This window comes from Pelophylax lessonae (genome assembly GCF_965119305.1).
Source record: "Pelophylax lessonae genome assembly, chromosome: 1".
NCBI lineage: Eukaryota > Metazoa > Chordata > Amphibia > Anura > Ranidae > Pelophylax > Pelophylax lessonae.
Window position 1 is genome coordinate 2395296 of NC_138768.1, and position 15113 is coordinate 2410408.

At 43.4% G+C, this 15113-nt stretch overlaps 1 protein-coding gene and 1 pseudogene across 2 annotated transcripts in view; one reads left to right on the forward strand and one right to left on the reverse strand.

Annotated features, from left to right (window-relative positions):
* The window catches only part of LOC309566639 (E3 ubiquitin/ISG15 ligase TRIM25-like), a 172589-nt pseudogene that overhangs the window by 116024 nt on the left and 41452 nt on the right, over positions 1 to 15113 (forward strand). The gene's annotated exons all lie outside the window — the stretch shown is intronic.
* LOC309566690 (uncharacterized protein) overlaps positions 1 to 15113 on the reverse strand; it is an 84910-nt gene that overhangs the window by 51081 nt on the left and 18716 nt on the right. Inside the window, exons 2-3 of the mRNA XM_082271951.1 lie at positions 9959 to 10992; positions 9514 to 9796 (exon numbers count right to left, since the gene is read on the reverse strand). Of these exons, the coding sequence (XP_082128077.1) occupies positions 9514 to 9796; positions 9959 to 10992 (1317 nt within the window). The remainder of the gene's footprint in view (positions 1 to 9513; positions 9797 to 9958; positions 10993 to 15113) is intronic.

Here is a 15113-nt window from a genome sequence, read left to right on the forward strand (position 1 = left end):
TACCTTTATCTAGAAATAAAAGCAAGGTGGGACTTTATGTGAGGTGTGACCAGCTGGAAAAATAAATATGAATGCATAGTAGAAAAAAACAGATAAGTAATAATATAATCAATTGTTTATTGAAAGTCTAAAGACCAAGTATTGGTAAAACCAAAGTGCTCACTATAAAAATGTATCCCATGGTAATGGGAAAAACATAAATGATACACATATGGGTATAGATGATCTAGAGACCCTGATATAAAATAATACAATGTTGTCCTAAGACATTCTGGTATATAGTAACACATGTAATGAGGTCCTGATACAAAAAATATATACATAATGAACATTTGTAATTGATGGATTGCCGTATTAAACTCAACGCGTTTCGTGAACACATATTCACTTCGTCAGGAATAGGCAAAGTTCAGAGATAATAAGGTATCAATTATATTTTTTTGGGGTAACCAGATTGTCTGGGAGTATGTCCAGCCTGGGAGCTGAGGGAGCGAAGCCCGCGTGCATCATGCAGGTATGTAAAGTAGAAGGCATACAAGGCGGCTCCCAAAAAGGGGGTCTCAAAAAACTATCCTCACCATTGGAGTAAGGCGGATTGGCGGCCCGGCAGCTTCCCTACTACTGAGCACCAGTGTGACGCTGGGCGCGAATCTTGCCCTGGATCTATGCAGATTTACTCCAATGGTGAGGATAGTTTTTTGAGACCCCCTTTTTGGGAGCCGCCTTGTATGCCTTCTACTTTACATACCTGCATGATGCACGTGGGCTTCGCTCCCTCAGCTCCCAGGCTGGACATACTCCCGGACAATCTGGTTACCCCAAAAAACTATAATTGATACCTTATTATCTCTGAACTTTGCCTACTCCTGACGAAGTGAATATGTGTTCACGAAACGCGTTGAGTTTAATACAGCAATCCATCAATTACAAATGTTCATTATGTATATATTTTTTGTATCAGGACCTCATTACATGTGTTACTATATACCAGAATGTCTTAGGACAACATTGTATTATTTTGTATCAGTGTCTCTAGATCATCTATACCCATATGTGTATCATTTGTTTTTCCCATTACCATGGGATACATTTTTATAGTGAGCACTTTGCTTTTACCAATACTTGGTCTTTAGACTTTCAATAAACAATTGATTATATTATTACTTATCTGGTTTTTTCTACTATGCATTCATATTTATTTTTCCAGCTGGTCACACCTCACATAAAGTCCCACCTTGCTTTTATTTCTTGATAATCAATATAGGGATGGAGACTCTTTTGGTCATGAGTCTCATATAAAGTCCCACAATTCCCTTCCCCATGTACTTACCTTTATCTAGGTGGCAGCTCACTTCATCGTAGAAGGTTAATAGATTGATTTGGCAAGAACGATTTTTCATGAATCCATGCTGATTACTACTAACAATACAGTTTTCATTACTAAAGTCTTGTATGTGGTCCCTTATCATCCCCTCCAAAATCTTGCAGACTACAGATGTTAGGCTGACCGGCCTATAGTTACCCGGGATACATCTCGGCCCCTTTTTAAATATTGGTACCACGTTGGCTTTTTTCCAATCAGCTGGCACCATACCCGTCTGTAAACTATCCTTAAAGATCAAGGATAATGGTCTGGCAATCACCTGGCTGAGCTCTTTAAGAACCCTCAGGTGCAAGCCATCCGGTCCCGGTGATTTATTTATGTTAAGTTTCTCTAGTTTAGTTTTAAGTCTATCTTCTGTTAGCCATGGCGGCACTTCCTAAGGGGGGGGGGGTTTAGTTCGGCCTTACAAGCTAGGTTCGTGTAGCCCCCCGATTCTTTTGTGAAGACTGAAGAGAAGAAATTATTTAACACTTCCGCCTTTTCTCTGTCCTCAGTGGCCATATTTCCTTTGTTATCTTTTATAGGGCCAATGTGTTCTGGCCTCGCTTTCTTACTGTTTATATACTTAAAGAACTTCTTGGGGTTCTTTTTACTCTCCTCCGCTATATGTCTCTCGTGTTCTATTTTAGCCGCCCTGATTTCATCTTTACATTTCTTATTACACTCTTTGTAATGCTTAAATGCTGCCAATGACCCCTCAGCCTTGTATTTTTTGAAGGCCTTTTCTTTAGCACTAGTATGCATTTTTATGTTGGAGTTTAGCCACCCAGGGTTTAGTTTTGCTCTTTTAAATTTATTTCCCTGTGGAATGCACTGGCCAATCCCTTTGTTAAGTATGCTCTTGAAGCACTCCCATTTTTCCTCTGTGTTCTTTGTTCCCAGGGTTCTATCCCATTTGATATTTTCTAGCAGCGAGCGAAGTTTAGGGAAATTGGCTCTTTTGAAATTCAGTGTCCTTACCCTTGTGTTTCCTATTACTGTAATTAATACTGAAACTTATTGACCTATGGTCACTGTTTCCTAAGTTGTCCTGTATTTCTATATCCGTGATCAGGTCTGTATTGTTGGTAATCAGGTCAAGTACCGCATTGTTTCTTGTCGGTGCATTCACCATCTGAACCATGAAATTGTCCTGTAAAACATTTAGGAACTGCCTAGCCTTGGCTGAGTGTGCGGTTCCTTCTGCCCAGTGGTCGGATCGTCTTCAGGGTTGCCCTGTGAGCGTGCAGACGGACAATGCCACCGCGGTGGCTTACATCAACCACCAAGGGGGCACCAGAAGTGCCCGGGCGGCCCAGGAAGAGACCAGCATTCTGTCTTGGGCCGAGACTCATGTCCCGGCGATTTCGGCAGTCCACATTCCGGGTGTGGAGAATTGGCAGGCCGATTATCTGAGCCGCCAGACCCTGGACCAGGGGGAATGGTCCCTGCACCCGGAGGTATTTCAAATGCTGTGTGCGAAATGGGGATCCCCGAATGTGGATCTGTTCGCGTCCCGACTAAACAACAAGGTGGAAAGGTTCGTGGCAAGAACGCGCGATCCTCTGGCAGACGCCTCGGATGCGCTGGTGGCGCCTTGGCATCAGTATCGTCTGATGTATGCCTTTCCTCCTCAGTTGTTGTCCAGGTTCCTCCGCAGGTTGGCGTCGGAACACGTGTTGGTGATTCTGGTGGCACCGGACTGGCCGCGCCGGTCCTGGTACGCGGACATCGTTCACCTACCCGTCGAGCCTCCTTGGCGGCTCCCAATGCGGGAAGATCTTCTGTCTCAGGGACCGATCTTTAATTCTGCTTTACAGTCGCTGGCTTTAACGGCATGGCTGTTGAAAGCCAGGTCCTGAGAGACAGGGGTCTCTCCTCAGAGGTCATTCCTACTTTAATCAAAGCTAGAAAGGCCTCGTCTGGCAAGATTTATTACCATACATGGAAAGCTTATTTTGCCTGGTGTGAGTCCAGGGGCTTTTCCCCTCGTTCTTACTCAGTGGCGAGAGTGTTGGCTTTCCTCCAATCTGGTGTGGACCAGCGCCTTGCGTTTGCCACGATAAAGGGCCAGGTATCTGCACTGGCTGTCCTTTTTCAATGCCCTGTGGCGTCTTATTCTTTAATTCGCACCTTCATTCAAGGTGTTCGTCACTTGGCCCCTCCCAGGAGGGCACCTTTACCTCCATGGGACTTGAACTTGGTTCTGTCCGTGCTACAGTGTCCTCCCTTTGAAAACATCAGGGAGATGTCGTTACCTCTGCTGTCTAAGAAGGTTGCCTTTCTCGTGGCGATCACTTCGGCTCGCAGAGTGTCAGAATTGGCGGCGTTGTCTTGCCGCTCCCCTTACCTAGTGGTTCACAAGGACAAGGTGGTCTTGCGACCGGACCCGTCCTTTCTTCCAAAGGTGGTTTCTGATTTTCACCTTAATGAGGACATTGTTTTGCCTTCGCTATGTGCAAAGCCTAAGCATACTAAGGAGATTGCATTGCATTCTTTGGATGTTGTCAGGGCGATCAGGGTTTACCTGTCGTCCACTGAATCCTTTCGAACATCGGATTCTCTCTTTGTCCTTCCTGAGGGACCTTGGAAGGGTAAGGCTGCGTCTGCAGTGACCATTGCCAAATGGATCAGACAGACAATTGTTCAGGCCTATGCTTTGAAGGGACGGGTTCCGCCCTTCCCTGTAAAGGCGCACTCTACCAGGTCGGTGAGTACGTCCTGGGCCTTCCGGCATCAGGCTTCGGTGGCCCAGGTGTGCAAGGCTGCGACTTGGTCGTCAGTGCACACCTTTTCAAAATTCTACAAAATTGATGTTCTGGCATCAGCTGATGCCTCCTTTGGCCGCAAAGTTCTCTGTGCGGCAGTGCCATAGGGAACCCTGGTTTTTTTATGGGTCCCTGGCTGTTGGGGTTGTTTACCCCCTCTGGTTATTTGCTTTCCTGGGTTGTTGCTCCTGTTGAGCCTTTGTTGTTGCCCAGAAGGTTCGTGTAAGGTTCCTTTCTCTGATGTGGGTACTGCGTGCCTTTTCTACGGTTGCGTCTCCCACCACTCATGTCTACACTGCTTTGGGACATCTCATTGGTGAAGACTGTATGAGTGGGCGGCGACTGTCGGAGGACGTAAGAGAAAACGGAATTTTTGTAAAATCTTACCGTAAAATTCCTTTCTCTGAGTCCTCCGACAGTCGCCGCCCCCGCCCCTCTTTTTGGGGTTCTTGTACACTTAACTGCTTGCTACCAAACTGAGTTGGGATGGCTTACTGCAGGGGGGGTATTGACCAGTAGGACAGCCCCCATGGGTGTTTCTATGTTAATGCTTTTGCTTTTAACAAGTCTTATGCCTAGCTACTCCTGCGGAGAGGAAGTCAATACCCATTGGTGAAGTCTGTATGAGTGGGCGGCGACTGTCGGAGGACTCAGAGAAAGGAATTTTACGGTAAGATTTTATTTATATTACCACTTAATCTCTCTATTACTTAGCCTCAATCCTACTTCAATTCTGTATCAACCTCTTACCTTCAGTTCAGCATTCTCAGAGACGGCGCGGGGAGCGCTATACACATGAAGGAAGAAAATGGTGGCACACCACCACGGAATCCAATGAAGAAAGGTTCCTTTATTACCATAAGTGGTATAAGGTACAGCAGGGTAGGACATGCTTCTCCTAGTGGCGAGCTGAGGTTCAGCACCCACCTTGAATCGTGGACTTTGACTAGCCTGAGCGGTGTTGTCTCTCTTCATTGTTGAACGCTATACACAGACAGATTACATTACAATCAAGGTCGGTAGAACACTCAACTTTTATTCCCATGTTTCCTCTGTTTTATAGGGTTTATAACAATGACACAATACAGGATATGATGATATCACATGACCGCGAAGGCGGCACCCACTCATGGTATATCCCTTGATAGGACACAATTCCCTTCCTGTGGGTGGGTGCATTTACCCCCTAAAGTACCTCCCCATCTATTTGTTCATCTTACCAGAAATCTAACTATAGATTCTGGCAAACAATATTGCTTACTAAAGTTATTGTATAAGTCTGTACATCGGTGGTCAGCTAGTTCTCCAGCCTTCGTTCCATAAAGCATTGCAAATGCATGTAAATGATTAACTTCTGCATAAAATCCATATTTAGAGAGATCAATATCCTATCACCAGTGAAGGTTCTGGAAGTTTATTTAGAAAATAAGAGTTAGAAAGTAAAAGTAAAGAGTAGAAAGTAGAGAGATGAAGGTGTGCGGAGATCCTTAGACATGGCAGGTGGACCAAGGATCTGACCTCTTCATCAAACGGGAGGCTTTTACCCTCCAATCCTAGACAGTTGTCATGGAGGACCGTCCCAAACATCAACATTTTACAGATTATTATTATTATACATGATTTATATAGCGCCAACAGTTTGCACAGCGCTTTACAATGTGAGGGAAGACAATACAGTTACAGTACAGTTCAAAATAGGAGGAACTTGAGGGCCCTGCTCGTTAAAACTTACAATCTAGAAGGATGAAATCATTCAGTGAAGAATTTGTACAAGCAGCACATCATTCATTACAAGAGACATTAATTTCTGTTATCTCTGAACACCTTATCAGCTTGTCCCACCTCCAGACTCCCAAATCCCTCATTGTAGAAGAAGGAGACCAACTGTCTCTATGTTCCCCAACAAGACCTTCCAAGGATCCGGAGAACAACAATTTCTTCTAATAACATCTTTCTGTAAAGTCATTCTAGACAGAGAAGCTGTTATTATATAAAGAACCTCACATTAGCATATAAGCACTTAGTCATCTCATTCCATCATTAGTAAATCAGATCATAATTTCTATAATTAATAGTATTTATTGTTCATATTTATAATATTTTTATAGTAATTGTAATGAATATTTTTTTCAGATGAATAGGGCCATAGAGGAAATGTAACAATTGCTCGGCTCCATAAGGATCATAGAGGTGCTGGGACTGAAGTGGTTAATGGTGATTGTAGTAATCGTCCAATCCGTCCCATCATTCTATCTATATCCAATCACTGATCAATATTCCTATATACAGAGCCGAGGATTTCCACTTCCTGAGACTGTATTGTCAGAATGTATATACTGCTCTGATAAGCAGTGTCTATGTATGCAAATAAGCAAGGATCTATAAGTAAGGAGATTCTCAACTGATTTCCATAAATCAACAAAAACTCGAGATCGTTTATTGGCGCTAACCTGAAGATAAGAGCAATACAATTTTGTGCAAAAATTATATTTTTTTATTAAATAAAACTCAGTGCAGAATAATGTCAAAAATATAACTGGTGATAAACACAAAATGCAGAACAAAATTCAATAATATGTATCACACAGGTAATGTGAGAAATGTAATCAAAGGATATTATTACAGAATATCAAAGTAACCAAAACCCATAACTTCTGGAATGTGATTAATAGCTTCTCATGAGCTCACAAAATATGGAAACAAAATCTGACAGATTTGACACGTGACCTCTCTCAGCCAACAGATGTTCACAACTCAATGTTTAAAAAAAAAATGCATGGACAAAAATTGTTACACCATGCACCAAGACTTGCTAGAAGTCAAGATTTGTTTTTGGTAAAATAAACATCTATTAAGTTAATTTATTTTAAGAATGAATCACAGCTGCACCATTTACTATGGACTGAAATCAGCCTCAAGGTCCCAAGATAAAAAAATTAGACCAGTCATAGTGCAGTTAGAATGATCTAAATTCAAATCTTGATGCTATAAGGATAATAATGGTTCAGTCAGATGTATATGGCAAATTAATTGCCTATAGAAATGTATACTTTAACCAAGACTTCTATGTCTGTTGTCTGGGATGTCACTATTGAATAGCCTGCCTCAGCTTCCAATGTCTCCCATCTGTGTGTCAGAACCTCATACGAGCATCCTTCTTCCTTCCTGATCTTTTCAATTCTCCCTCCCAGTCTCTCACTTACACTAAACATTTATCCTATAGAAATGTGGGCGTGGATTTTGTTTTCCATATGAAAATACACCAGATAGGGGGTCATCCTCTATATGGCTGTAACTTGCCATTATCAATAGGGGGCACTGATTGTCAATATAACAATTTGGGGAAAATGGTATAATTCAACTATTTTTTTAAAGATAACCTTCTGACCTAAGCCTAGGAGAAAAACTTAAATCCTATGGATGTTTACCCCCCCATGTCACTTTCTGTCAAGAATAGCATCTACCTTGTATGAGATATATATTGCTGGATAGGATTTAAAACCACTGCAATTAACACTCCTTTTAAGTGAAGTAACTTAAAAATGGAATAGCACTAAGCTCTTTACAAAAAAAAAAAAAAAAATGGTATACATATCACACTATTCTATATATATGAAGCTTATACCTACTATATCAATGATAATACACATATAATTCAAGGAGTACCTCCCCCCAATATGTAATGAATATCGGTTGAAAATTATCAAAGTAAATATATATAAAATGTTCCTAGAACTTATTCAATTAAGTAGGCCTACGTATATGCTTCATATAATACAACGACATAATAATATTGTTGCTAATACAATTACTACAAATAATAATAATGTTTCATCAAGCAGATTTTTAAATGAGCCCTAAAAAAAAAATGAAACATTCTGATCTCTTCTTCATTGTTGAAATCCAGACAAGAATGACAACACTCTCATTATAACCCAGCCTGGCACCATGGCTAGACCTCGGCGTGTTGTCTGGATTTCTTTAATTTATGGGCTTGAGAAGGTCTTTGCTGAGACTCTAAGATTTTCTGTAAGAATCTTTACCCAAGGACAATGAACTTACATTCACCTCACCTCGTGACAAAATGGCTACCAGGATGCCCCTATAACAATATGTATAAAAATAACATGTATGGGCCTTATATTGGTGCTTTTCCACTGCATGGAACCGAACGGTTCGGCTCGCTTTTGTGTTTTTCCACTGCATGGTACCGCATGGTACGGTGTAGGAACGGTTCGGTACGGCGGCGCTTTTCCACTGCATGGAACGGAACGGCTCTCAAAAACAGTACCACCTCGATTGTGGTTCCAAGAGGTATCATACCCGGTACAATATCCCACAATCCTTTGCATGCAGTCACTACTAGCCACTGATTGGTCAAAGAATCCTTGTTATCCCACCCACTTAACTTTAGTATTACTTTAGTGGAAAAGCAAACCATACCGTACCGTACCGAACCGTTCCAACACCGTTCCATGCGGTACCAGCAGTGGAAAAGCCAAGCAGGGCCAAGTAGAGCCGAGCCGGTACTTGCAGTGGAAAAGTGCCATATGATTCCTTTTAGCCCCAATAGTTCTGACAGTACACCCCCCCCCCCGTCACCTGTCCACACTACCACACCCACACCACAATCCCCGCCCCTCTACATCATAACCAATAGGAACAAGGCTAGCACTGGCTGCATTCATAGTGACAATCATCACAGCCAATCACAGGGAGGGTTGGGCAATCACAGATACATGGATTTGTCATGTAAAGAAACCTGTGAGGACAGAAATGTAGGAATTCTCATTGTGGATATTAAAGTGTGTGTCAAGACAAAACCTATTGTTCTAGTTCTGGATGGAGTGGGAACAAGCATGCAGCCAGTGAAGCCTGAACTCTGCCCTCCTGTATGCTTGTTCCTGGTCACACACTAGGTAATGAAGTGAGGTTTAGGATGAAGATGACGGCCCCGAAACCTGCAGCTTTATCCATAAATCAGTAATGTTTTTGTCTTGTCCTCTGCCTCCCCCTATTCCCCCTCCCCCCCCCCCCTCTGCTTCCCCCTATTGGCTGAGTATTCCACCAATCAGGTTCTCCACCCTGTGATGTGACCAGTCGCTGGGCAGACTTCTCACATCTGATTCTCCCCACATATCTTTAAATGACCTGTCCCTACCCATACCCCAGCATGGAGGGGCTCGGTGAAGGTGGTGGTGAAGGTGTGGAGGTGTCGGATCGGGTCACACAGATCATAAAAGGAGATCATCCTGGCCTCATAATCCAGATCTATCCCGATTCTGTTACTGGGGACATCACCAGGTATTGGGATCTTATTACTGTCATGTACCACCGAATACTGATTACGCCATCTCCTTAAACTCCAAGAGTTCCTATTATATCCAATCCATGACTGGTTTCCTCTCCTGTCTATACTGGGGTAACACATCCCGACTCTCCACCAAATTGACCCCCCAACATCTACTTCCCAGTAATGTCTCCCTGAGGAGAAACTTTGATTGCTCATCACCTGAGGACAACGAAATCTCTCTGGGGTTTCTGGGTAATTCAGGCTCTCATCTGACCAGGATACAGTTTTCCTGTCATCTGATATATATAGATGATTACCAGCTGTCCTCACATCCAGTAAAATGTCTGTAACCCCCGACACCCCCAATGTTTGCTGTACTGCCCCAATATTTGCTCTTCCAGCCTGGCAGTGTGAGTGTTGTATGGTGGGGGAGGGTTGGGGACGTCTCCTGGATGGTTCAGCATTGATGGGACCTTTGCCCTTTGTAGTAGAATGTGGATAGACATGTGTGCCTGTACATTTCTCTACATTTACCCCAGACATGATATCAGATAAACCTGTGTGTAATGTGTGTGAGATCCCCGCCACATCCAGATCCCCTCCATCATGGAGGAGTTTATCATGTCTCTCTCTGACCTCATCATCTTCATCCTCAGTATCACACAAGTCATCTGTGTCTGATTCCTGTAGGACAGTCAGTGGGTCTGTCATGTTACACAGCTCCTCAATGTCCCCCATCTTCCTGGACAGCTCCTCCTTTTTTATTTCCAGATCCTGGATCATATCCAGAACAGAGAGGGAGACCCGCTCTGCTTGCCCAAAGATCTCACTCAGGACTCTCTTCTCCAGGTCTTCCAGACATCTCCTGAGGTTTCTGAACAGGGCAGTGACTCTCTCTGTTTCATCATCTGCTTTTCCTTGTACTTTACTCCTGTGTTCCTGCAGACTCTGGACTCTTTTCTCCATCTCCTCTCTCTCTGTCATCAGTTTCTGCAGAACATTCCTCAGTTTCTTCTTCTTCTTCTCAGAAGCCTCATCCAGAGTTTCCACCCGGTGTCCCCGATGTTCTATGGCCAAACTGCAGGACACACAGATACAGGTGGAGTCCTCAGTGCAGTAATACTCCAGGATCTTCTTATGGACGGAACATTTCCTGTTCTCCAGGGAAGTGGTGGGGTCACATAAGACGTGTTCTGGTGACTTGCTGTGGACTCGCAGGTGATTGTCACACAGAGAAGCTTCACAATGCAGACAGGATTTCACAGCAGGTACAGGAGTATGAATACAGTAAGTACAGGAGACCCCGGACTCCTCCTGATCTGGATGGGTGGACTGAAAATTCTCCACTATGTTACGTAGTTTCAGATTCCTTTGAAGGACAGGACGGTTTTTGAAACTTAGTTTACATTCAGGACAGGAATAACCTCCATCCTCCTCCTGTGTATCCAGCACACGGCCAATACAGTCCTGGCAGAAGTTGTGTCCACATTTCAGGGTTACAGGATCTGTATAAAAGTCCAGACAGATGGAACATTCCAGCTCTTTCTTCAGATCAGAAGACGCCATCACTGGGAGCAGAAGGAAGAAACGACAACTAAGTGTCCCCAGGGTGACCAGTTCTGTACACTCCTACACAGGGCGAGGTGACCAGTTCTGTACACAACTACACAGGGCGAGGTGACCAGTTCTGTACACTACTACACAGGGTGAGGCTGTGACTCGTAGTCATAGGAACTCTTATACAGTGGGACACAGATAATATATGGGAGGATTCCTAACAATAATTTCTCTCTCTGGGGAAAATAAAGTTTGTTTATTAATCTGTGGAAGCATTGGGGGAGATTTACTAAAACTATTCCACAGAATCTGGTGCAGCTGGGCATAGTAACCAATCAGCTTCCAACTTCAGCTTGTTCACTGAGGCTTTGACAATAAAACCTGGAAGCTGATTGGTTAATATGCACAGCTGCACCAGATTTTCTGTGGAATGGTTTTAATAAATTGCCCCCATTGTGTCAGGAATTTTTCTTCATATCATTAGCACATTTAACAGATAAAAGACATGTGACGGACTCCGGACACCCCGACTGGGTATCTCTGCCAAGAAGCTGCTTCCTAAGCTCTGGAACACAGGACCCGATGAATCTGGCTATAGTTACCCCAAGGACTAGACAGTACCAGTTTTGGAGGGAACCAGAATAAAACTGTTTATTCAAACAGAGGCACAAAGAGATAAACACAATGGGACAAAACCGCCCTCCCCCTTAGCAGCCAATCCACATACACATATACATCCCATAATAAGTTGATCTTAAGGCAGACAGAAACAATAGAACAATGGGATACAGGTACTTAACAATAACAAACCATACCCCACCCCACCTCACTATCTGCAATATTCTAGCAATCTGAAAAGTCAAACCGTTCATCTTCATATGTTTCCTGAGGGACATTGTTCAGAAATATTATTGTCCCAAGTGAAAGAGCCCCTCACTCTTTCAACACAAACCACACATATAGAACCCAGGATAACCGGGGTAACACAAAACACTGAGTCCGGTGTGGTTGTACAGCAAGTCCGATTAGTGCAGACCCGACTGGGGTTCTTGGTCACCCTGTGCCCCTATTAGACACAGGGTGACTTACACATAGGAGGGGCAGGGGAAGATGGACAAGGAGTTTCCTGACCTCTCTAAAGTAATCTGGGTTCCACAAGCCCCCCAGCCAAAGTGACTCCTGTCACAAGGAACATATAGGGTCCCTGACATAATCTGGAGGGTCTCTATTCTAAATTCAGGGGGTGGCTGTAGCCTGCCTAAGCTCTGATTGTTATTGTTTTCTGCATTTATTGGGTATCACCTAAGCCTTTTACATTGACTACTGCCTGTTTCCCCCTGTCCAATCACTAGGAGTTTTATTCCCGGTGCTGTGGGCTGGGGAGAGAGAGATAAAAAATCTGAGACTCTTTCTAGAAGTGGATTTTCCTCCAAGGATTTGCCTGTAGAGGATGCCAGAGTGAGGGACCCAGCCATAGCCTTCCAGACCTGCTACCTGGGGAGGGTGAGAAGAGTTCAAATGTCCTATTTCTCCCAGGACTGGGGTGGGAACAATTCCAGAGCCAAGGACTGGGAAAAGGACTTTGTTAAAGCTTGGAAGAAAGGATGGTGGCCTCTAAAGAAAGAAACTTCAGACAAGTTGGCATAGTCTTTAGGCAGCCTTGGCTAAAATGCAAAGACTGAAGATTGCCGGTCTTGGCTTAAAAGGCACAGACTGAAGATTGCTGGTCTCAGCCTAAAGGCACATTACTGACCTGTGAGAGAGGCTGAGTTTATATGAGTGGAAGGAATGCTAGCTGCTGTTTTGGGGTATCCTGTAGTTCTTACCCCTCCCTCTCCTGGACATTAAGCCAATAAAGTCTACTAGAAAATTTTGACAGAGTGGATGTCATTTGTTTTGTCATCAGTGAAAGGTAGCTGAGTGTTTTTGGACAGCTTTGGACCAGATCACCAATAGAAATGGCAGGAGAACCATTCAATCCATTAGATCTGTAGGTGGTAAGTGCTACAAACACAAAGTTGATTTATTTGGCTGTGATAAGACATATAGAGATCTCTTTATTTTCTGGTAAATATATTTTTTTCTCTGCCCTCAGTCACATGGTGCTGGATGGAGTGTGTTTTATTGATGGTGTCTTGTCAGTGATTGGGCCACCGTGCCAACCAACTGAATCTAAAATTCACTGATGAGATTACTACTAGCTCAATTTGATTTCTGGATGTATTGCTCAAGGTCCAGGACAGGGCCGATAATAAGGCTGTTCAGCCGGCACTCTTGTACTGGTGCCAGGCCCCATCGGTTTAAAAAAGGGGGGCCCAGGTATAATGGTATCGTACACTGAATATCCTGCACTGGGATACGAAAGCAACCATTTTGTGTTTCAGAGCTGGACAGTAGAACCAAAAGGCACTCCTTCCCCACCCCCACCCCACCTCAATTAGCTTAGGAATGCTGGGCTCCTGCGAGCTGACACTTTTGACACCCTTAGCTTAGCAGCATACAGACATCCTAGCCGCTATGTCTCTTCCTGGCCAGAAGCTATGTCGTAATCTGAGCAGATGGCCAGGGAGGCTGCCTTGTAAATTCCACAAGCCCAGTTGTTAATTAAAATGTAACACCTACATCTCACAAATCCATACCCAATTCATAACTTTTTACTCGAACATGACACCTTGACAAAAAATATATATTTGAATGCCAAATAAAATACAGATTGAATTAAGATCAAACATGATCACATTCGTTCCTAGGGAAGATAAGCTAGCGATCAGATGCCTTACAGGTCAGAGGTTATTCCGAGATAACCCGTGTTTAGTGTCTGTGGATAATATATTCAATGCCGTACCATAAAATATCAGTTTCAAGAATGTAACCATTACATATTTCGAGATATGAGTTCTGTTAGTAATCTGTCTAAGCGGGAGGTGTCTTAGCATTTTGTGAGCCTCCGGGGCTGCCCATGGCCTAGTGTTTATTGGTCAAGTACTTCTGGTGACACCCCCCTGGGGTCAGAGAAAAAGAGAGACTCTGAGGGAGCTCTCAGTTCTCATCTTACCGTTAAAGCAGAAACATCACGCTGGAGGACCGATCATGTTCAGCTTCTGAAACTAAGATAATACAAGGACTTTTGAATGCAAGTATTTCCATTTCTAATTCTTTATCTATTCTTCTAAATTGCTGAATTGTGTCTCTATTTCTTTGTCACCCATTTTTCTGTAAATATTTTTATTTGCACCAACTTTAACCTTATTTATAATTAAACCTTATATTGAAAAGTGTTAACTTTGTCTCTAAGCTCTTAACGCAAATGTGACTGGAATTTAAAGACAGATAAGTAAAGGTTTGGATTGCTTCATATTTGTCAGAAATATCTCCATATAGAAATATTAAGATGTATTCCCATTTCATGAAATCTGTAATTCCTAAATGCTGTGTATGTTACATATCTTTCAATGTCAGCAAGATTTTCCTTTTGTTTTTGTATTGGAAAGGGAATGTGGATTGCCCTGTCTCATTGTTAAGTGCTAATGACCTCCCGTTGTTCTGTTTTTGGCTATTGTGTACATTGATTGCCCCCTGGGGGCTTCTGTCTCATTGCACATGGCAGTCCTTCTGGTCAAGCTATCGGACCAATCCCTGCTGACTCATTTTCAAGTCCTCATTTGCATGGCTAAGGAGGACCTGAAGGAGGACTACATGTACTTTACAATTGACCAATAGGAAAGCGGTTGTTGGGGGCGGGATGTTCCAAATTCTGTATAAAAGTGTGTTGTGTACTTCCAATAAAGGTTTTCCTGTTTGAACTTACATACAGCCTGCCTGGTGTTTGTTCTAATGGATTCCCGAACGGCACATAGCTGTAGTTCGGATCCCGGAGCCTTGGTTGAGTGAACCATCAGACATTGCGATCTGCAAGCTGACTCACTGGTAGCACAGGAGTGTCTGGAGAGCGGAAGCGAGGGAGCAAGGGTCTCATTACAGCAAACTAACCCAAGAACCTGCCTCTTGAAAGAGCGCTACTGTTTAAGATAAATCCCCCGAACATTCCTGTCTGAGGTGACAGGGTGTGTTACAGATGATTATTCTAAAGTCATAATTGGTATTTCTAAAATTACGAGCGTCCTCTGGGCTC